Raw genomic sequence first — 23,989 nt, forward strand, 5'->3', positions numbered from 1 at the left:
AAAAAGTATGAATTAGTTATAAAAATGAATTAAAATATAACTTAATAATTACCGGAAGTGTAATCACACGTGATTAATGGCCGGAACCTTCATAGCAACAATAACAACTAATCGATAGATCTTGAAAATTCGTGCTGAAATCATGAGTTCAAATGGTGATTCAGATAATGAAGGACCGACTGTTGATTCTGAAAATCCGGAAGAGAGAGTTGCAGCCAGAAGATTGCGAATCACACGTAGAATAGAAGCTGCTAAGAGGTTATTCGTTTATTTGACCCTCTCTTCAACCATGTCAACATAATTCTCAAAATTCACTATAGTTAACAGGTTTTAATTTCTGCATGGACATTTTTGGGGGATTGCAGGGGCTGATCTGGCTCCCAAAAAGTTGGCCAGATTAGAAAACATGGAGCCAGCTAGGGTCCTAATTTCCTCTACCCAAATTGAAATCGCATTCAATTTAAATTTCTTAATCTTATGCACTGAAATTCACTTAACTTTAAGTGATTATTTAATTGTCATGTAATGTATTGCACTGTTATTTTATGCTTCTTTTTCCTTTCTGTGAAAGAACAAAACAAACAGGTTCTCTGACACTAGGATTTTGAAGGCTTTAGTCACGTTTGCATGTCAGACCGACCTTTTTTGGGTAGCAGCTTTACATAATAGACTAAGTTAGTTATAGCATAGGATTAAATTCATGAAAAAAACATGTGTACTTTTATTTTCTTTGTCAGCATTTCATAAGTATACAAATAAAAATATAACAATAAAGATTTAATAAACATAACAGCTGTTTTTATTTGATTGTGAATGTCTCCAAATAGAGACTAATGGGATTTATATAATGACTCTATTGATCAATGTGAGGACAGGCAAAGACATATTACGACTGAATTTAACATTTTTAATGGAATGCAAGTGAAACGATTTTTTAAAAATAGTTTATCATGGTTTTCGTGTCTCTGTCAATAACTTTTTCATCATGAAACTACAGTAAATGTTGTCATATGAAAATTTCTTCAATAAGAAATGACAAATACAGACTGATCGATTCTATATGAATGAAGTAATGTTGATGATCATTAATGACCCATCGGATAATCAGATTACCTGTAACAACAGATTATGACGCCTGTTGTGACGGTTGAGTAGCTTGGGTCGTAAAAAAGTCATAAATTTGTCGCCAGATGAAATAAAAAATAGCAAATTGCAGTTTGGTCCCTGTTTGGCACAACCCAAGCTATGACAAGTTCACATTTTAAGCTTGTTATTCATTTTCTGTGGGTCATCCAAATTGACAACAAAAAAATAACCAAGGCCAAATTTAATTCATGGAATTTAGAAAAATGAAAAATAGAAAATATTTGATTTTTATCGAGACTAAGGGGCAAATTGCAATATAGCTTTGATATTTTAGGGCTGAAAGAGGAGAAGATTTAGACGATGCAAAAGAAGCAAAAGAAGAACTAAGTAAGAGCAGAAAACAGATAGAAGCAAGTCGACTTCGTTTAACTAAGTTAATTGAGGATGGTGTTGAACTGGTCACTAATATACGTGTTGGTTGTGATGCAAGGGAGGCAGCCAGGCGAACAGATGAAGAGGTTAAAAAACAGGACAGGTAAAAATAACCGAAAGATAATAAACCACTGACATGTGCTTGCTTCAAACTTCCTTGTCTAGAAAAGTGAGAAATAATCAAAAGTAATTTCAAATTTCCCAATTGTTTTTTTTCCCCCAATCTAATAGAAGATATTGTTAAATTAAGGTTTTCAGGGATTTACTAAATTTCATGTGAAATTAAAATGTTTGTGCAGATTTATGTGCTAAGCAAATCCGATGATCCAGCACAACTCATTGCAGGAAGTTAATTATTCCCCCCTTTTATTTATGTCACCTGTCTTATTTGTTCTAATAATGCTATCTCACTTATTTCCCGTTATTTTTATCTATTTGATAATATTGTTATTGTTACTGAAATATAAATAATCAGTAAATCTTGTATTTCATATATGGATTTGTAACCAATGAGGAAGGAAAATATTGACAGAACTTTTTTTTTTATTAATTTACATTTACTATTGTGTAACAATAATAATGAAAAGATTTTTTTTACAGAAATGGTAAACTTAAGCATGAAGGGAAGACAATGGCTGAAAAGTTTGAAAATGTAAGATTTGAATTCATAACATAAGGCCAAAAACAAATATATATGTCTGTTTAAGGTTACATCATTAACAAGAAATAGGATAGGTAGGCAGGTATTTCCATTTTATTTTTTTGGGACATGATTTTGAGTTGTGCGGTCCATCTTGCCATGGGCCAAGCTTACTCATTTTTTAATGATTGGATTATTTCCCTTGGTTATTGGTTGGAAAAAAATTGTGGCAAAGTTTTTATTTCATCACATGAGTAGCAAATTTCCTTGAAACATCTGTCATATTCATGATTGTTAACATTGGGATGTATCAGGCAATTGAATAAATTTAATGAAAACTCATAACTTTATAGGGTTGGCGCTTAAATTAGGGTCGAACGGGTAACAGTAAACAGACATATATTTTTTTTCCCTAATTAAGAACATCTATACAAGACTATTATATTGCCAATTTAAACAAATATTGTGGAGTATTCATCAATGTTTTTGTTAGCTTTTATCTGTTTTGTAGGAGTAATTGAAAACATGATTAGTTGTTTTTGAATATATCAGTTGGATGTGTTTTTTCCAAACCTTCCGCAATATTCAGTCATTTATAATCTTCAATTTTGGTATTTTGTTAAAAACGAAGAGATATTGTAGTATATGGAAACGAGACAATGCAACAGATGTATATAGATATAAGAGTGAGGCCTCCAGGTGCGAGATTTTCTTGTGTTGAAGACCCATTGGTGGCCTTAAGCAGTTTACTGCTCTTTGGTCGGGTTGTTGTCTCTTTGACACATTCCCCATTTCCATTCTCAATTTTATGTGAATAGATGTATTGTACATATAAAAATTGATCAAGGAAAACTTACTGAAAAGTTTTCACCTGTACCATTTTTTGTACTCTCAAAAAGCTGTGATTTAAAAAGTACATAATTTTGTGGATTTGTACTTTGGTACAACGTGGATGATAGAGAATTCACATTAAAATATAGTTTGCTTTCTTTTTCAGATTACAAAGAAATGGGAATCAGCACTACAAAAAGAAATTCCACAATCATTAAGAGCTGTAAGTCATACCAGAAAACACTAATCTGTCAATCATTTGTCTTGTAGATCGTCCCTTCTATTTAGATTTAGGGGCCTTGGTGGCCGAGTGGTCTAAGTAGTCAAACTACTGTATCACTAGCCTGTCAACACTGAGATTGTGAGTACGAATCCTGCATGGGCCAGGTGCACACGACTCCAATCTTGTATGTTTTCCTACTGAAGGTTGATGGTTTTTTCCATGGCACTCCAGCTTCCTCCACCAATGAAAACTGACCACCACGAAATAGCACAATAGGGTTGTGGCTTTAAACATCAATCAATCTATTTAGATTTATTGATATCTGTGTTATTTTCACATCAATATTTGATATACATGTAATAATAAAATAAAGAAATTGTAAAAAAAATATACATTTTAATAAAAAAAATCATAAGTTATTGACAATTCAGTTTAACTTACCGATATTTTTTTGTGAAAAAAAATTACTGTCAGGTGCACTGATAACTAATGATACACTTCTGATCAACAGTGACCGCATCCTAAAAACACCATTTAAACAAACTTTTATAACTATGAAAGAGCAAAATTCTAATTTTACATCTGCTACAATCTGACAATGACATAATATTAGATACCATGATAATTTGAAAAAAAACCTATGTAATGTTAGCAACAATGGATTGAAAGTTTTATTGTATAATGCTGAAAAAAAAACACGTTCTAGGTATGAAAATTGTCCAGAGTTGTCTACCTTTATTTTTTAAACTTTAAATTGTGATTTATATGTACATGTATGCCGAAGAACTTGTATAGTTATTAAAATAGATGTTTTGCTTACTTTTTTAGGAATTAAAGCAGCAGAAAGATTCCTGTGACCAGTTGGTATCAGACAAAAATAAAATCATCAATGATTACCAGAAGGTAATGTAGAACAGGGGGAATTACTGAAAACCAAATATCTTTTGCAAGAGAGTGATTTTTCGCAGCTTTTGCCAGTAGGACAGCAACCCAAACATATATATCATCACAAATTTGTCCGACTATGATTATTCTATAATGAACACATGTTGTCTGCTCTATGGTCGGGTTGTTGTCTCTTTGACACATTCCCCATTTCCATTCTCAATTTTACATCAACCAAGTAATGAAATGTGAAAATTAATCATCACAATGCCCGATAGAAATGCCTTAGCAAGAAAAAAAAGTATCTGCAAAAATATGTTGGTTGTCAGTAACAAATTTGAATAGAGACAACATAGAAAATCTTACAAGAGAGTGACAGTACAAAAGTCTTAGGCTACCTGTAGTACATGTAAGGTAATTCGGTCAAAAATCTATCCCTTAGGTACTTTGTATACATGTAAGATTAGGTTGTACATTAAGATTAAGAGTGATCCCTTCAACTTACCCTCAATCACCCTGTTTCATAGTGAGGTTGAATTGACAGTGTATTGTGGATCATGTTGCTCAGTCTAGTTTCTGTATATTTATTTGTAATAGAAAAACAAAGGATATGAAGTATCCATCCATGACACAAAATCAGTACATGCATTTCAGAAAACACACAAAAAGCGATCACAGGCCTTCAAGACGGAGCAAAAAAAACCCAAAAAACTCTCACCTCACTGCAAGTTTAAGATGGCCGTGGTTTGAGCGGAATTCTTTGCAAAAGGATTCAGATAGGCTTTGTTAGATGCATCCCCATCAAATCAGACCGGTAAAAAAAAATACAGGAAAGTAGTACATATTTAAAACAAAATAGTTGCTACGCATAGGTGTAAATATATAACTATGTAGAAAATATTTTAGTTAAGGTATCAAATGAGAGGTGAAGGACTGGTGATCCTTGTAGAACACATATTGACTGATAATTTTGAATAATACAAAAATGTATGAATGAATTTTAAAATAAAGGGCATATATTGCCTGTTTCTCAGATTTTGTAGACTTTTGTCTTTTCCTCATTTTTCTTTTTGACCATGGTATGGTCTGTTTTCTTCTTAGACTTATGATTTTATCATCTCCTTAGTAGCTTTTGCCTCTTTTTTTCAACTAGCTGATTTTGAATATATATATACACTGCCCAAACAAAAATATAACCACATCAATTTCTGAATATATATATATACACTGCCCCAACAAAAAATAAAACCACTGCTATTTCTGACACACACTGAATTTTTATTAGGTCCTTAAAGAAAAAGATGATTCCCATGTGAAAGATCTGAAGAAACAAGCAGAAGATATAGAACTGATGACAGCTAGAATGGATGAACAAATAGCCTCACTGACTAAGGCTTATAAGGAAGAATTGAGAGAAATTGAGGTAGAGTTATCTCCCATTATTTGTAGCCATTTTGTAGATAAACCAGTGATGTCTGACTATTTTACAAAAACAATAATTTTATGCAGTCTTTAGGTTATTTTTTCTATAAAAAAACACAACAAAAACAAACAGTTGTGAGATTTGTTAATTTAGAAATTTAATTTATTGTTATAGGAAACTAGAATAGCTTTTTTTTACATAATTTTTTAATAACATATCATTGCATTGTATTTTCAATTATTCTTTATATTATGATAACTTTATTAATCATGTTAAAGATTGATGATACTAACAATTTTGTTATTTTAGATGTGTGTGTTGTGGTTTCAAAATAAGAAACAACAATCGTTTTAAATTTATTCCAGTATTTACAAATAGAACATTTGCAACTGTCTCTTATTAAATTAAATGGGTTTCTTCCCCCCCCCCCCTTAATTACATTTAACAGACTTTTAATATTCCATATAAAATCCAACAGCAGGTCGCAAACTATTTTTAGAAGTCAATCCTTGAATAAGATATTTTTATTTTCTAATTTCATAATAGTTTCTGCTCAAAGGGAGATAATCTAAGTAAATTTTTATGAAATTAAACATATTTTATTTGCAAAATATCACAAAAAGGATTAGACACAAGTTAGTCCAACTTAGATAATCTTCTCCTAATGAACACACTTATCTAAAACATATTAGCATTTATTTTAAGTAATTTCAGTGAACAGTATTTTTGTACATTTCAGAATGCATTTACAGCAGAAAGAAATGAATTGTTGGAACTTCAGAAAAAGAAGTGGGAAGACAAGATGGAAGGAAGGAGACAGAAGGAAATAGAATACATGAAAGGTCGTGAAAAGCGTGTTGAGGATTTTGAAAATTCAATTCATGAAACCAGAATTAAAGATTCCGAAGAATATAATGATATTAAAATTAGCCTGGAGACAAATATTCAGGTAGACATGATTTTCCAACTTCTAAATCCACAACTGTACATAATATTGTCTTACAGACATAGTTCATTGATTTATTATGTAGAAATTTTAACCAGTTATCTACCATTTTATCCTTTTTGGGAATGTTCAAAATCTTTAATTAATAAAATTGAGAATGGAAATGTGGAATGTGTCAAAGAGACAACAACCCGACCATAGAGCAGACAACAGCCGAAGGCCACCAATGGGTCTCCAATGCAGCCAGAATCTCCCGCACCCGGAGGCATCCTTCAGCTGGCCCCTAAACAAATATGTATACTAGTTCCGTGATAATGGACGTCATACTAAAATGCTTGTTTGACGGATTGTTCTAACCTAGTATTCTTTGTATTGAATGAACCTTTTTGACCAAGTTTTTGTGTACAGATTACTTTTCTTAGCAGTAATACATTGAAACATTGCTCTTTTTAACATTATTTTGACATTAGTTAAAATTGACAATAAAATTGGATATTCTAAAAGGGCTGGCAGACTTAAGAATAAAGTCATGAAAGTCATTTTATTAGTGTTTTTAAATTAAGATTTTTTTAATCATTTTTCCTAGCAAAAAAAAGACTAAACTTATTTTCCAGAAATTTTTCCCAATATCTTTCTTTGTTGAAATACATAACAGATTTATTTTCTCCAGATACTTGAACAACAGTTACAACAGATGAAAGCAACATACCAACTCAATCAAGAAAAACTAGAGTATAATTACCAAGTCTTAAGAAAACGTGAAGATGAAAATAATATAACAAGATCACAACAAAAGAGAAAGATCACAAGACTCTCTGATGTGTTGAGTGGACTGAAGATAAAACTAGCAAAACAGGAAAAACAGTACAAGTAAGTTTTCTATTGCAAACATATAACATTTATTATTGTCCTTCTTTTCACAGAACTCCGTCCCTCTGCAATTCTCTTCTCAAGACTTTGAGATGTTGATAGACATTATCGGTGACGTAACAATGTCTGAGGAGATGTTTTAATGCCACTTTTTATTCCACAAGGTGTTATGAATCTTTCTTTAGTAATCATTTTATTCAATTGTTGGCAAGACATTAGATGGTCAAACACCAGTATCAGAGTATATTTATTTGATCATACATCAGGGAGCAGACTAAGTTTAGGTACAAAATGTATCGTGGATGAACTGCCATATCTCCTTGTTTTTGACATCTTCAGTCATTCCCAAGGTCCGTCAGACATGGCAATGTCCAGTAATGAATGGTTTGGTCCAGTAAAATGTCTTTAATTACTGGACCAAATGACCAGTGTAGATTTAAGAATTTTGTAATACTCATATTGTAAAGGACTGCTAAAACATTGACTGGACCAGTAATGCTTGAACATTTACTGGACCAAAAGACCACTGAGGTCCAAAAAACATTTGGAACCTCTGCAGTCTTATCATGATTTTTTTCTTCTGTTGACAGAGATGAGAATACACAGCTGAGTGATGACTATAAAAGAATTACAGAACAGTTCAGAGATTTACAAAGGAAATCAAGGTAAGCACTAACAGGGTTGAAGACCTCCTACATATGTTTATAGATAGCCCTTATTATAAGAAAACTGATTTTAAAATTTTTTGTAATATAACTTTTCAAAAGTATACTGATAAACTTATTTTAGCTAGCGATTTGTTTTTGCTTCATTCGCGAGTTGGAAAATAACACCAATATAAATTGTTGTGAATTGTAAAACTTTTATTTTTATCTTCCCCTTTATAAATATGTCATGAAAATTAGAAAATCATGAATATAAATCGCTGCAAAGTCGGCTAGAAATAAAGTGTGTAAATATAAGTTGGCTTTTCAGTACTTTATTTCTTGGTTTTGTCAGTAAAGAAGGAATAAAATGTTTTTTTTTAATTGAGGTTCAGTTACTATATTATTTTAGCAAGATGCCTTTTGTAATTATGTTAAATTATCTTTATTGGTGGCTACAAATATATAGACTGAAAAACTATGTTCAATATCACAAAAGCTAAAATTGAAACTGCATTAAAGCGTAAATTGTCTGTCCCTGGCAGTATTTTTTTTACCAGTTAAAACTGAATATAACTGTTGATATCTTTGCCCTGTGTAGCACATCCTGTTTGCAGACAATATCTTTTGAATGTGCAAAATTAGAACCATTTTATCATGCCATATATTTTTTATTTTTTATTTAATCTAAGGTAAATACCAGTGTCTTGAATAATCTTGCATACTCTTCAATATTCAATAAATATTTTTTTTTACTTTGTGCTTCATTTCAAACCTTTGATATGTTTTATTTTTCCAGACACTTCATGCAAGCTGATGCAAAGAAATTTCACGACGTATGGTGTATGAATGAGGAGGAATGTAAAGAGTTAGCCCATGGTGTGTTGGAAGCTGACAGAATTGTATTTGAGCATCAACTAGGACTGAAATACCAAACTCCTGATGTGTAAGTCAACTAATTGATGTAAAAAACAGCTCATTATACAAATAAAATGATGTTGTAGGATTGCCAATGAGACAACTATCAACGAGAGTCTAAATGACGTAAATATTAGCAGCCATAGGTCAATGTATGGCCTTCAACAATGAGCAAAACCAATACCTTATAGTAAGCTATAAAAGGCCCTGACATGACAAATGTGAATCAATTCAAATCAGAAAACCAAACATACTGATTTATGTCAAGACAAATAACAAATATAATAGATAGCAACCAACGACATCTACTGAATTACTGGCTCCTGACTTGGAAAAGACACACAAAAATTGAGGCAGGATTAAACATGATAGTTTTGTCTTTTCCAGCGGGCCTAAATGTGAATCCCAATTCTGCTCAATCAAATAATTTGCCTTGAAGTTCAAAAACAATTTGTACAAAAAAACTTAACCTAATTGAAAGATATTGTATGTTTAATTCTTATGATGAACAAATGCCATTTTGACCCCACAGTGAGACCATCTAGAGTCCCCAGTAGAGGTGTTGCATAGTCCCTTCAATGATGGTTGCAAAATTACAATATCAACATGAACTGTAGTGTTAACTAATGGATGTAAATAAAACTTTTTATGCAATTTTCTGTTTGATTTTCCTATTTGACAATAGCCTGATGTTATTTTTTCATATTTTAGAGCATTCTTAGAAAATGTAGGACCCCTCAACATTGATGAAAGTAAAAAGAGTGGTGTGTCAGCTCACCAGATTGTTCAGGAAGTCATGTCTCAAACAGGTAGGAATATAGGGATCTATAGAAAGGATGCAACACTTGCCCCCACAAAAAAAAGGAAGGAAATTAAAAGAAACTTAAAACTATATTATTTATTGAATGCCAATAATAACAAAAGCTATCTCTGAATGTCCTGGTAATTATGTTTTACAACTACTTTTCATGACTAGGATTGTCACTAAGTTAGTTTTTCTACTGAAGGTCAGTGGTTCTCTCCAGGCCTTCCTCTATTAAAAAAACTGACTGCCACAAAATTGCATAATAGTGGTGAAAGTGGCGTGAAACACCAATCAATACTTTTTATGAAACAAAGAACATATTTTAAATCCTTGTAAAAATAAGGAGATGTAAGTACTATCCCTGTGAGCTTTTTTACAGAATTTTTTTATGAAAATTAAATAAACTTTGATTCATGCAACTCTGAGATGAGATCCTTGCTAGATCATAGTGATGAATTTCGCAAGGCTTAAGCAAGTTTAAAGTGTTCAGAAAGGATCTTTACCATAAGTCTTGCAGTCAGTATAACAAATTGCATTTGGTTGATTTATGAAGGAATTTGTGCACATTGACCTCCCACATGACAGCTAAGGGAAAATGACTGTTTCTCAAATAACACCAATAGAAAACTATCTATTTGTAAATATATTGGTAGATTGAGTTGTTGGACATGCACAGCTCATTACTGCTTGTAAATAAACCTACTGTTAGTTTAACCTAATAAATGATAGTAACTATAAGATTTTAATTTCAGCTGGAAGTCAGGTTGAAGAACCAAAAGAAGACGACGATGCTGATAGTATACCAGCAGACCGGAAACCAGTTAAAAGTACTCTGTTGTCCAAAATTAATGCCAATGTCATTAAGTCAATACTGGAACTACTATGTGATGAATCGGTAATATTGTTAATTGGTTATTGTGTCATGTTGTGTCAATGGATATTGTGTCATTTTTGTGTCAATGGATATTGTGTCATTTTTGTGTCAATGGATATTGTGTCATTTTGTGTAAATGAATATTGTGTCATTTTTGTGTCAATGGATATTGTGTCATTTTGTGTCAATGGATATTGTGTCATTTTTGTGTCAATTGATATTGTGTCATTTTGTGTCAATGGATATTGGGTCATTTTTGTGTCAATGGATATTGTGTCATTTTGTGTCAATGGATATTGTGTCATTTTGTGTCAATGGATATTGTGTCATTTTATGTCAATGGATATTGAATACAAATTATAGAATAAATGTTGAAGTACCTGTTAATCATAATATTCTAAAGTAAAATATTAAATCAAGTAAAATGTCTTCAGTATCAACAAACAGAACGTATGAATTGTTATACAAAAAAGAATTAGACAAACAATAACCTACAAATATAACAAATCATTGAAAAAGTAGAAGAAAAAAAAAACTCAGTCAATAATATTTGATATATTTATTTTTAAATGTTTGGTGTTCAAATTGTGGAAAACACTTTTTGAGTAACCATTAAAAATTTTGATATTGTGGTAAATCAAGAGAAGTATAGCTTTTATAAATGATTTCATTATAAGAAATTCATTATTTTTTGAATATTTTAGAATCAAAACACAAATATTTCAAATTTTGATTTTATCTCAAATTGTCTGTTACGTATCTTATTCAGTTGAGATTGATTGATTAAATATTAGTTGCTTAATGAACATTATTGAGGGAAAGCAGGATTTGATTAAGAAAACTTGGCAGTAAGCACACTTAAATAGTACAAAGCAAGTGTATTCATATGAGTTTAAAATTTTGTTGTTCTCAATCTATGCATGTAATATTTGTCACTGGATTTCAAGACTACATCAATTGATCAATCCTATACTATATAACTTTTTAAATAGTCTATTCTGTTTGCAGGGATATTTAGTGGAACAGAAATTAAACAAATTATTAACACCTCTAGAAAAAGACGAACGATCACTGATGAAGCTGGATGCTATATTTACAGTAAGTAAACAAACTTGAATTGCGCCTTTAAATAATTAAAATAATCTTCATGTTGTGTCAGATAGCTTATGAAATTCGATATGTTTATCTGTTTCTATTTTTCAACCGAACTGCAATGTGATTAAAACAAGAGCATACTTACGTCCTAGAAGTTCTCATCATTGGTCAAGGCTATTCCATTAAAATTGATGTAGGAGAGGATTTCTATTATCCCCCAATACAACCAACATATTTTTGGGGTAATTTTACATACATAAAATGGATATACAATGATAAGGGTTCCAATAACTTGTGTAAAAAAACATTCATTTTATATTCGATTAATAAAAAATAGAACTCAGAAGTTTTGATATTGGCAAAATGTTTTGGTCAAACTTGATACATTATGACATCATAGAGCTCTTTTGTACATTGTGCAAATGATTTCCTCTTCATCTTTTACAATTTTTACAGTTGTGTATGCAGGAATAAAAATGCTTTACAATGTTTCTCTCCCACATCTCATCGTGAGACTGTCACCCTTCAATAAGATTTCCTGTGAAACACCCTCTAGTTTGAAAAAACATCAATAATCTATAAATATTAGATATGATACTGTTGAGAGTTATAAATATACACTTTTACAGGCTTTAGGAATAGAAACAGAAGAAGACATACATTTATTATCCAGTTACTTCATGCATGTCAAGGGAGGAAAACCACAACAGACGGAAGAGGTAATTATGTTGTATTTATTTATTATGATGTAAGATGTAACATTTCTGTTGTAATTTTATTCTGACAAGAAGCATCAAGCATTTTATTTCTGAGTATTGTTTCTAAGGGCAATGTTTATCAAATAGAACACACCTGAGCAGGTGTACTGAGTTTAATATTGGATTCAGAGGAACTTGCCTTATCATATCCATTGTAGTGATAAAAAGTTGACGCATTAGGGAATTATTTGTGATAAGATTTAACATGCTATAATGACAATGTAGTATTTCAAGTTATATTTCATTGATGAGCTGCTTCATGGAAACATAAAAGTTTATTCATGCATAGAACCATTTTATGATGTCATAAGTATGAATTCTTACACAGGCTAACTAGTTCTTTGTTCAGTTTGTGAGTGATTCCCCACAAATTTTAAAACACTGATTAACCCCTTCAAAATATTTTTTAATAAATCAATTACTGAATTTTTATTTTCAGAAAGAAACTGATGAATTTGATACACAAACAGACATGACAGGGGAGGTAATTATTACTGAATTATTGTTTTTTCTTTGTTTGCTCAAAACAATTTTTATGTAAATAAGAAACACATCAATATATTAAATGTATTTTAATTCCATAGTATTCTGACTTTTAACTGTTTGATCAGAATCCACACTGTTTGAGAAGCATTTGTTCAACAGTTCATAAGTTATTGCAGCGAAACGACATAAAGTGACATTACCAGTTGATAAAAATTCTGTAGTAATGGTATTAATTTTCGTAATCTGACAAATGAATCAAAAACTGCTGGAACACCCTTAAAATAAATTTCATTGACCTTTTAAAAACCAATGAGAAAAGTTTATTATTTGCATGATTAATAGACTCTTTGACAGTTGACCCTGTAATTAAAGATCTATTTGTATAAGTTATTTCCTAAATGAGGGACATAAATTTAATTGACGACGAAGAGCTAGTGGAAAGAGCATATTTATCTGTGTGTAGTCTGTAATTTTTTCAATCTTTTAATTACATTTAATCTTTTGTTAAACTAAAAACCTTTGATATCAATATTTATTTTTCAATTAAAATTGGTTGGAACACCTATATATCACTTTCAACTTACCATGCCTTGCACTGGTAGCAGCTTGTCTGTTTAATTAGAACCAGTCTACAGTTGTCAAAGGGAAACAACTTGTGTAAATGGGTGTAATCAGTGATTGTTATGTCTTGATTATCTTTACAGATGGAAGATATTGATGAAGAGATTCGTAAACTGACCGGCAAAGAAGGTGATAATGTGTCAACAAATAGTGAATCTATAGAACTGATTCATCCAAACGAGGTGCTTAAAGGTCTGAGGGCATTTGTGGAGGAAAATAAACAACCTCCAAAGTAAGTTCCTGTAACAATAAGCAGATGTGGTATGATTGCCAATGAGACAACTATAGTTCAAATGGAGAAGAAATAGGCATGTATAGGTCACTGTACGTCCTTCAAATATGAGAAAAACTCATATCACATAGTCATGCAGCTATAAAAGGCCCTGACATGAAAAATGTGAAACAATTCAAACAAGAAAACTAACAGCCTAATTTATAACAATACAATTTACGAAAAACATATATGACCGACATGACCCAACAATAACATATTTACAAATGATAGAATGTGATTGGTTTGTTAGAATTTTTTCTTTCGCTGATGGTTTACACTTTTAAAGATCATGTTGTAGAAACTACTTTTGTTACCTTTGTAAACACTATGCTGATTTGACTATGATATATTCATGCACAATACAACAGTTCACAGAACGTTGAAAATGAAAAAAAAAATAAACTCAACAAATGTTTGGGTTGAAAATTATTTGCATTAAACACATTTTTTTCTAGTGGTAAATGACATGTAAACTGGACTGTTGGCTCACAAACTTTACATTATAGTCCTACAGACTTTTTTCATGTTTTGACCAAGATTCATAACTTTATTAAATGAAATTTGGATTTGTAGAGAGAAAGGAAAACAATCTCATTTCAAGATCCAAGCTTTAGAAGAAAGGGACAGTTCACAAGACTCAGAATATTGGTCCAGATATGCTAAACTGATAGATACACCAAAAGAAAGACTATGGGATGCATTGATAGAAGGCCTAGAGAAATATAGGTTTGTATTTACTGTTTATAATTGTGTCCATTGTGTCCTATTCCCAATTGTGACATTTTGACTCTCTGTGACTTCGCTTGGTGGGTGGTGCATGCATAAGAGGAGATGCTTAGGGCTATTCCATTAAAATGTATGTGGGAGGGTAGGAAGGGAATTTCAATTATTGAATATGGGTCATGGGTCTTTTTTCAGTATGCGTCTATTACCATTATGCAAAATTATCTAAAAAATGGTAGGGATATTTTGAAAGTCCCTTCCTACCCTCCCACATACATTTTAATGAAATAGCCCTTACCCTGTCAATGCACAAAGTCTCGCTCCTTTTGAAGTTCATGTCATCCCCTCAGCTTTTGTTACCTTGATATTTATCTTCTTAATCCTTAAACTCTTTGAACCTAAATTTAATTCTTCAATATAACAGTAATAACTAAATTTAGAGAAGATGGGAAAATGTGAGTGGTTGCAAATGAGGCTACAATTTCATCAAATATTTGGAAATAACATAAAATGTATAAAAAAACACTATAAAAGATTGTATGTTAACTTCTAGATGTCTTTTGTGATAATCTTTTGATTTTTTTCTTACAATATCATTGAAGTAAACCCTACATATTTTCTCATTTGTTTACATGAGAAAAAAAAACACTGCTTTTATTGTTATTCTTAATTTATAAACAAGTTAAAAGTGACTTGTTTGACATTTATATATATGTATTGAGAATGTTTTTTTTAAATTTTTTCCTTGTTGTCTATGTGGTTTCTTATAAGATATTGGTCATTTGGTCTTTTATTCATGGTCAATAACTTTTTCTTTGAAGATTTTATTATTTGGAGGTGTAGGCACTGCATTTTTTTGTTTTAATCAACATTTTTAAGGAAAAAAGAATCAAGGAAATAGGAAATATAATAATCTTAATGCACACATTCCTGTAGTAAAACAATCAGACTTTTGTGACACATGGTCTAGTTGGTTGTGTTCATTTGAAACTGGTAAAACTCCAAAGCATTTTGTGCCTGTACTAAGTCAGGCTATCTTGACCATGTGGCTTTTGTTGTTTACATTTATTTTCTTGGTGGAGTCCATTGTTGGTTGTTTCTGTGGTCTTTTGTACTGTTATACATATTATTAGAAAAGTAAGGGAACATTCCAAAATTCTTAAATCTTATCGTTATCATGGAGAATTTATAAGTCTGCAACAGAAATAAATAGAAATAACATTTAAAAGTAGAAAAAAAAATATGTACACCAAATTAAATAAAGTTTTACATTTTACTTGTTATTCATTTTAACAGTGAAACACTGACATCCAGATCAAATTTGATAAATGAGACTGAGGCTTTGAAACAACAGAATGCAGAACTGAGGATGTTGCTACATCAATATGTTAATTCTAAGGTAAATATAATAAGAATTAGCAAACAAATTCAGTCCTTACAGCTATTGCCTCTTTGGCTGTGTTGGATGCATAAATATGGAGCCACATCCATATGACCAACAGCTGTAATTGGAAAGTGATTGTACTAACTGTCCAGTCAATCTCTCATGATGAAATGTGCTATTTTGAAGTATGTACTTCTCAAAGTACATGATAATTTTCTACATCTCATGCATCTTGTCCTTGATCATAAGCAGATGATAATTGATCGAAATTTTTTAGAATTTGATTGAAGTTATATCCAATTTGAACAAAATACTCCCTCCCCCTTTAAAAGAAAAAGAAAATTATACTTTTACTCTTCTCCATTTTAAAATCTTCAAAATCACATCAATAAGATTTCAAGAAATTTACTCATATCAAACAAAATGTTTAAATGTACAAAAGATGTTATCTGACAATCAAAGTTACTGATTCTTGTGACACATACATCTTATGTAATTATTTACACATATAAATTGATTAAGATATTGATTTGTTTTATTCAGCACTATAGTTAAAGAACATAGAACACATTGGTAAATGTAATCAATTTGATAAGGACAATATTTTGAGTCACCTATACATTTCTCAAAGGCCATATTTTTCCATTAGCATATCAAATAATATATATATTCTGAAAGTTTGAATATAACATCGTCATTCCTGTTATGGAATAATTTAATTTGACAGTAATTAGTTTAATTACTCTACTTGTGGTTAAATTATTTAAAACTTCACACAGTTTTTGTCAAGCCTGCGACTTTTGTCGCAGAAAGCTCGACATAGGGATAGTGATCCGGCGGCGGCGTTAGCTAACTTCTTAAAAGCTTTATATTTTAGAAGGTGGAAGATCTGGATGCTTCATACTTTGTATATGGATGCCTCATGTTACGAAGTTTCCGTCAGTCACATGTCCAATGTCCTTGACCTCATTTTCATGGTTCAGTGACTACACGTACTTGAAAAAAAAGTTCAGATTTTTTGTAATGTTAAATTCTCTCTTATTATAAGTAATAGGATAACTATATTTGGTATGTGCGTACCTTGCATGGTCCTCATGCCCGTCAGACAGTTTTCACTTGACCTCGACCTCATTTCATGGATCAGTGAACAAGGTTAAGTTTTGGTGGTCAAGTCCATATCTCAGATACTATAAGCAATAGGTCTAGTATATTCGGTGTATGGAAGGACTGTTAGGTGTACATGTCCAACTGGCAGGTGTCATCTGACCTTGACCTCATTTTCATGGTTCAGTGGTTATAGTTAAGTTTTTGTGTTTTGGTCTGTTTTTCTTATACTGTATGCAATAGGTCTATTATATTTGGTGTATGGAATGATTGTAAGGTGTACATGTCTAGCTGGCAGGTGTCTTCTGACCTTGACCTCATTTTAATGGTTCAGTGGTCAAAGTTAAGTTTTTGGGTTTTGGTCTTTTTTTCTAATACTATATGCAATAGTTCAACTATATTTGGTGTATGGAAATATTTTATGATCTATATGTCAGTCACGCAGGTTTTATTTGACCTTGACCTCATTTTCAAGGTTCATTGCTCAGTGTTAAGTTTTTGTGTTTTGGTCTGTTTTTCTTAAACTATAAGCAATAGGTCAACTATATTTGTTGTATGAAAGAATTGTTAGCTGTACATGCCTGCCTAGCATGGTTCATCTGACCTTGACCTCATTTTCATGGTTCATTGGTCAATGTTTAGTTTTCTTAGTTAATGTTAAGTTAAGTGACAGTTGTAATAAAGCTTTATATTTAGGACTATCAACATAATATCAATGATTAGTAAAGAAGGCAAGACATTTCAGCGTGTGCACTCTTGTTTTAAGAAGAATACAGCTCCACTTGCAAGTCAAGGCATTTGTTTCACAAAAAACTAATTTAAGAGATAATTGAATTGTATTGACGGTTTCGGACGTCCATTGATAGATTTTTTTGGCAAATTGAGTTTACCTAGAGACCGGTAGCCTAGACAGTAAAACTACTGATGGATGTCCACAAAGCTTCAAATACAATAGAGTTATGCCTATTCTAATGCAAAATAAACAAGTCTTTCAATTTAAGTCGTTATTTCAGTGTAAAATTTTCAAAAAGAAGATTTCTAGGTGCAAAATGTGAATTTATTTGCTTATTATTGGAGAAGTTACGTGTCAATACATTCAGGAATTCTAAATGTCGGCTTCTCTTAGTTACAGACAGGAAGATAGAGAATTGTATGCTGATTAATTGTAATCCAATTGGAACCATTGATACAAAAAATAAATGCATTAGAAAAATTATTTGAAACTTATATTTGCAGGTGAATGCTGAGTTGGAAATCCCACCCACAAGAGTGTTACAGTTAGAAATGAATCCAATGAGATAGACATTCCAATCATTGTACAATTATAGGATTTACAAAGTGACTGTGATATTGTGTACATAATATTTATCTTCTGTATGGAAGCATTTTACTGAAATTTTAAATATATAAAATATATTGGTGTACTTCACATTATTATGCCAACATGTAACCCGCCTCAGTGGTGTAATTGTAGTGTGTCACTTTGAGTGAAGATGAATTGTTGGTAGTTAACCCTACTTTCAACACTCTTAGCTATATCATGATGGCAAATTTTTGATTGTTGGAGGAAGCTGGAGTGCCATGAGAGAACATCCGTTCTTTGCAGGAAAACTGATAATCCTAGTCAATTATAACTTTAAATTTTCCACCTGCTGGGTTGGAACTCACAACCTCAGTGTTGACAGGCTATTGAAACAGTAAAAGAACTAATCAGACCACTTGGTCACAGAGGCCACCAATTGAGTGAGGAAGGTTGTAGTTAATAAAGGTATTAGTTGTTTCTCTGCCAAACATGTGTCATTTTGAAGTATGATCAAAGACTGCTCGTTTGGAGACGGAATAATGATTGCTATTTTTTTTGTCTCCTTATATAGTATTGTCTTCTTGATGTCTGGTACCTTGTAAGCTAGGTAACATGATGAAGATACAGATTCATTTTGGTGGTCTAGTACAAAGCAGAGTCTATTCATATATCTTTGTTATCATCCTGAATATGCATGTATTATTTGCTCCTTGAAATTAAATAGCTATCAATCACTTAATTATTATTATGCCCTTTAAACAATTTGAGGCATATATTTCTATGAATTCTTCGTCTCGTTCATGTGAAAACTTGTTTTAACAAGAATTGATGTAAATTTTAACCTTGAGTTTTTGGGGGATATGAGTGAATCACCATATCAAAGTGAATATTTCATCAGGATGTAACCATAAACTTTCACTTCCTGAAGATAATCTTTTTTTCTTTTTGTAGCCAACAATGCATCATTTCACATTAACTTACACTGTAAATTCAGAAATGTTTGTGATGTTTTAGTTATTGACAAAATTTTGAAATTTCATATTTTTTTCAATTGTTCACCAATCACAATAATAAATGCACACATTTGTTTTTACAATATTTTGGATCTTTCTCCCATTATCTTCTGGCAGTGTATAACTTGCCATTGTTTCATGTCTTTCCTCCTTGGACTGTGGCTTCCAGATTTCCAAAAAAGGAGCATATACATTTTGTAATCGTAACTGGACTTTATTTATGAAATAAGGGGGTGCATAATTTGGTTTTAATTATTTTCAGCACTTAATGTATAAAGTAGTATATACCATTTTTGTTTAAATGACAGGTTTTTAGTTCACCATCTATGGTAAATGTGAAATAAATAAAACAACAGTACAAGAGTTATGCAAAATAAACCAATAAATACCTTAAATAACAATATCCTACATAAACAGGAATAAGAAAAGTAAACATGTCTTTTCCCTACAGAGATATGCATCACTTATTAATGATTTTTAAAAATTCAATGAATAAGTTTTTATGGTTTACAGACTAATAAATTCATATTTAAAATATCCTACATCAGCTAAGCATACAGTCAGCAAAGAGCTACCATCAAAACACAATAAGAAAATTTGGTATGATTGCAAATTAGACAACTATTCAACAGAGTCCAAAACATGTGGATTTAGGCAATTAAAGGTCACTGTATGTCCTTTAACAATGAGCTTTACCTGTACCATATATATTCAGCTATATAAGGCCCGGACTTCAAACAATTCAATTGAAAAAAAAACTACCTGATTTATGACGGAACATATAAAAAAAGAATATAACAGACAGCAACAACCACTGAATTACTGGGATAGGAACACAAAGAAATTGGCGTGTTTAACATTTGTGGGAGTGCTCAAACTCCTGCATAACCTAGTACAATGACCTAACAGCACAACATAACATATAGACAAAAGACACTAAGTACTGATCTAAGACATCTCACAGTAACCATAAGCTAGTTATAAGCCAATAACAACTAATAAATAAATGTTCTCCCAGACTAAAGTATCAAACAGCTAGTGCACATTAAACAGATTTGGTGTAAAAGATTATAAATAGTCGGAGAAAAGCATGAGGGTTTTGATATCTGTATTCTTTAATTTTTAGGCCATTTTTCTATATCCATTAAAAATATGCCTATTCTATAAAATTCTTACATTAGTGTAAAATTTTAAATGGACATTAACTGTCATTACATGACTTTTGTATGATTATTATTAAACAGTGATGGGATAATGTGCAGAACAGTTGTTAGGAAAAAGAGGTGGTTTTATACGGCAGGGGACTTTGGACCCTAATCCCTGAGGTAAATGATGCAAAATATTCTGTATTCTGATAATTTTTAGCAGCACTTAAACTATTGCCAGAAAATGCTATTTTGAAGGGCAACATCTCAACTTTTGAAGAAACATTAAAAAAAAAAAAATCATAATTAACTCACAGTCGATCATGCATACAAATGTATATAGCTTATCGTTAATCAGTATACGTCCTATAACAACAACGCACAATGGGGTTGTACCATTCTGTAACTAAGAAAGTCATACCATGTCATCAAACATATCAATATTAGAAGAAAAAAATCTACGAGTATTCATGAACTATCTTCCTATAATTGATACCAAGTAAGGATAAGCTCAGCTAGTCATCTATAAATTTAAAAGAAAGAACCATTTGTTATTAAGTAATCTAAAATTTCTAAACTACAAACGACTTGGTATTATAATCTGTTAAGGCCTGTGCCTAGTCAGGAATATGATAGTTGTTTTCCATTCGTTAGATTTGTTTGAGCTTTTGATTTTGCCATTTTATAAAGGACTTTCCGCTTTGAATTTCCGTTGGCGTTCGGTATTTTTCTTATTTTACATTTTAATATTCTACTTAATAAACTCATCATAGATACCTGGATTAAAATTTTGTACGTCATACGCGCGTTTCGTCTACAAAAGACTCACCATGCAGTGACGCTCGAATTAAAAAAGTTGAAATGGCCAAACAAAGTACGCAGTTGCAGAGCATTGAAGACTAAAAATTCCGAAAGGTTTTGGCAAACACAGCTAAGGTCAAACTATTTACTATCAGTTGTTGCCAGTATTTCTATTTAAGTTAAGAATTCACTCTCCCATCGTATCCCTGTTGATTATTTAGGCTCTGCACTTTAATATAGAAAACGGGACCTTTTTTGTTATCGAAAGAGGTACACAAGGTTACCTCTGGACGAACAAAATTTATCGATGCATGTTTCGTGACCATAGACTACTCTTTACGCCCGCTTTTTACTTCTAAGTAATCTTTACTATCTGTCTTTTTTGTTTCATAACCAAATCGAGACGGACTGACATGCAGAGAACGATAAATTAATGCAATGCAATTGTTGTTTACTACTTGCCTTTAAAAACAATATATTTATTGCTGAGTTAAAACATAAGGTTAGGTGGTATGATTGCAAATGAGACAACTTCTCTCCCCCCTCCCCATATAACAATGAACCAGAGTATGTAAACTGGAGATCGTGATAAGGCATTCGACGATCGTGACGTTACAAGCGTCCAGTCGGATAGAGTATTTTTTGGCAAATACCACGGCAGAGAGGGTAAAAAAGGCATATCCTTTTTGCATATACCCCGGCGGCGTTAAAAAATGAACGATATTCATTTGATAACAGTAAATTAGTGAAAAATACACTGGCTATCAACCAATCAAAACCCAGGATTCTTACATAAGGTGTAATTATGAGTTATATCCACATTGTTTGTTGAGCTTTAAAACCCACAAATAATTCAAAATGAAACAGATAAAGGAGAAAACTCATCAAATATACCAGGTGTATCGTCTACGTAAAAGAGGGACGAAAGCTACCAGAGGGACAGTCAAACTCATAGATCGAAAACAAACTGACAACGCCATGGCCAAAAATAAAAAGACAAACAGACAAATAATAGTACAGATGACACAACATAGAAAACTAAAGACTAAGCAACACGAAACCCACCAAAAACTGGGGGTGATCTCAGGTGCTCCGGAAGGGTAAGCAGATCCTGCTCCACATGTGGCACCCGTCGTGTTGCTTACGTTATTACAAATCCGGTAAATAGTATAATTCGGTAAGTCACATTCGTGAAAAGGGAAGAGTATTGTAGTTACGACATAAGGAAGACTCACCAGTGGCACTCGGCACAGTTGGAAGGCCAAATCAAAAACAAAACAGGACTGAAAGTTCCAAGAAAGGACAACTGATGACGTGATTGAACTAAATAAAATTTAACCAGCACTTATTTACTTATGACGATTTTCTATGTTGTCAGACGTATGCAGAAGCATGACTTTTGATGTAAACGTAGCTATACACCACTGTCAAGCTATGTAACTTGAAGGGACTTATGTTATATCTAGGTGACAAGGATATGTTTCGAGATGAAACTATATTACGTCCCATACTATCACATTTCAATGTCCATTGATCCATGAAAGAGCAAAACTCTTATTTGACGGACTTTCTAGAAAGTCACATTAGTCCTATAAAAGTATGACTTCACACTCTTTTCCATGATTTTTTTAATATAAAAAAATCAATATAATATTATTGTGTTTAGAAGAAAGCCCATGTGTTTATAAACTACGTTTTTTTTCTAAATCTTATCTATTCTTCATATTGCTATTTCTTGAACTTGAAAAGTTGAATAAGATGCAAGTATTACAAAGTCATTTGTAAAACAAATATGTTTTTCAAAATTTTGTTTAAGCCATTATTTTGTTTCGTAACTGAAAAGCGAAAGTCAAAGTGTCACCAAAGTCTAAAAAGGTTTGACAGAGTTATTGGTGTCTACATTAACATAACCTCAGACTGTATCTAAAGTTCATCGAAGGTTCGACGAAGTTATTGATTTTATCAAATCTTTACTGAATCTCAATTTTAACTGCAAAACAAACTAAGTCATTTTATCAGTAAACAAAGAGAAATAAAAAAAACATATATTCTTAATTTTGCCCCTAATACTGTCTTTTAATAATGACGAAGCATCTATGCAAGTTTCGGAAAACTCCATGAAAGTTTGACACAGTTATTGATGTATCTTCAATTTAAACTGCAAAAACTGATATAGGAGATTGGTGTGATTGCAAATGAAACAACTACCCACCAGAGACCAAATGTACGTAGAAGTTAGCAACTATAGGCCGTCATCAATGAGCACAACCCATTCCGAATAGAGGACGGGATTGTGGTTCCGACAATTGGAACATATCCGTCGTCATCTGTGAAACATCACGTAATATTTTCGAATGGACGACTTTAATTTTACCACTTGGTTTAATAGCTTCCTGTAAGAAGCAACCATCTTTCAAGACAATCATGATAGGAAATGCAAGATCTGAAATATCGTATCAGCAGAGAAACATAAACTCCACATACAGGCGCTGCTGCAATGTTGCTACATAGAAATGGAAAGTTCACAATTGAGAAGCTGAAATCATCTCTTTTATTTTAGATTTTCATTCTCAACAGATCCTCATTGTTAATTAAATTTCTAGATGCAAGTCTAGATATGAGGCACACTTTAGTGTATCTATTAAACCAGTTATTTCAAGTTCGATGGAATAATTGCGTTATTTAACATAGTCATCAAAACTGTT

The 23,989-nt window shown here is 31.9% G+C and overlaps 2 protein-coding genes across 2 annotated transcripts in view; both read left to right on the forward strand.

The window, feature by feature from the left end:
- The window catches only part of LOC127723404 (contactin-5-like), a 164,582-nt gene that overhangs the window by 51,137 nt on the left and 89,456 nt on the right, over window positions 1-23,989 (forward strand). The window lies entirely within an intron of this gene.
- Window positions 62-18,436, forward strand: LOC127723403 (dynein regulatory complex protein 1-like). The gene is made up of 19 exons (XM_052230012.1): window positions 62-258; window positions 1,421-1,621; window positions 2,119-2,170; window positions 3,156-3,212; window positions 4,041-4,115; window positions 5,383-5,520; window positions 6,260-6,469; window positions 7,137-7,336; window positions 7,927-8,001; window positions 8,780-8,926; window positions 9,610-9,707; window positions 10,456-10,598; window positions 11,586-11,675; window positions 12,302-12,391; window positions 12,870-12,914; window positions 13,621-13,769; window positions 14,385-14,537; window positions 15,831-15,933; window positions 18,259-18,436. The coding sequence occupies exons 1-19, from the start codon at window positions 143-145 to the stop codon at window positions 18,322-18,324; spliced, it is 2,208 nt and encodes a 735-aa protein (XP_052085972.1). The 5' UTR covers window positions 62-142; the 3' UTR covers window positions 18,325-18,436.

This window comes from Mytilus californianus, unplaced genomic scaffold (genome assembly GCF_021869535.1).
Source record: "Mytilus californianus isolate M0D057914Y unplaced genomic scaffold, xbMytCali1.0.p SCAF_13, whole genome shotgun sequence".
NCBI classification, from domain to species: Eukaryota; Metazoa; Mollusca; class Bivalvia; order Mytilida; family Mytilidae; genus Mytilus; species Mytilus californianus.

Excerpts from the sequence above, each read along its gene's own strand:
- LOC127723403 (XM_052230012.1), top strand. The coding sequence starts at position 143 with ATGAGTTCAAATGGTGATTCAGATAATGAAGGACCGACTGTTGATTCT. Across the intron at positions 4,116-5,382 it reads TCATCAATGATTACCAGAAG|GTCCTTAAAGAAAAAGATGA; the intron begins GTAATGTAGAAC and ends AATTTTTATTAG. Across the intron at positions 8,002-8,779 it reads GATTTACAAAGGAAATCAAG|ACACTTCATGCAAGCTGATG; the intron begins GTAAGCACTAAC and ends TTATTTTTCCAG.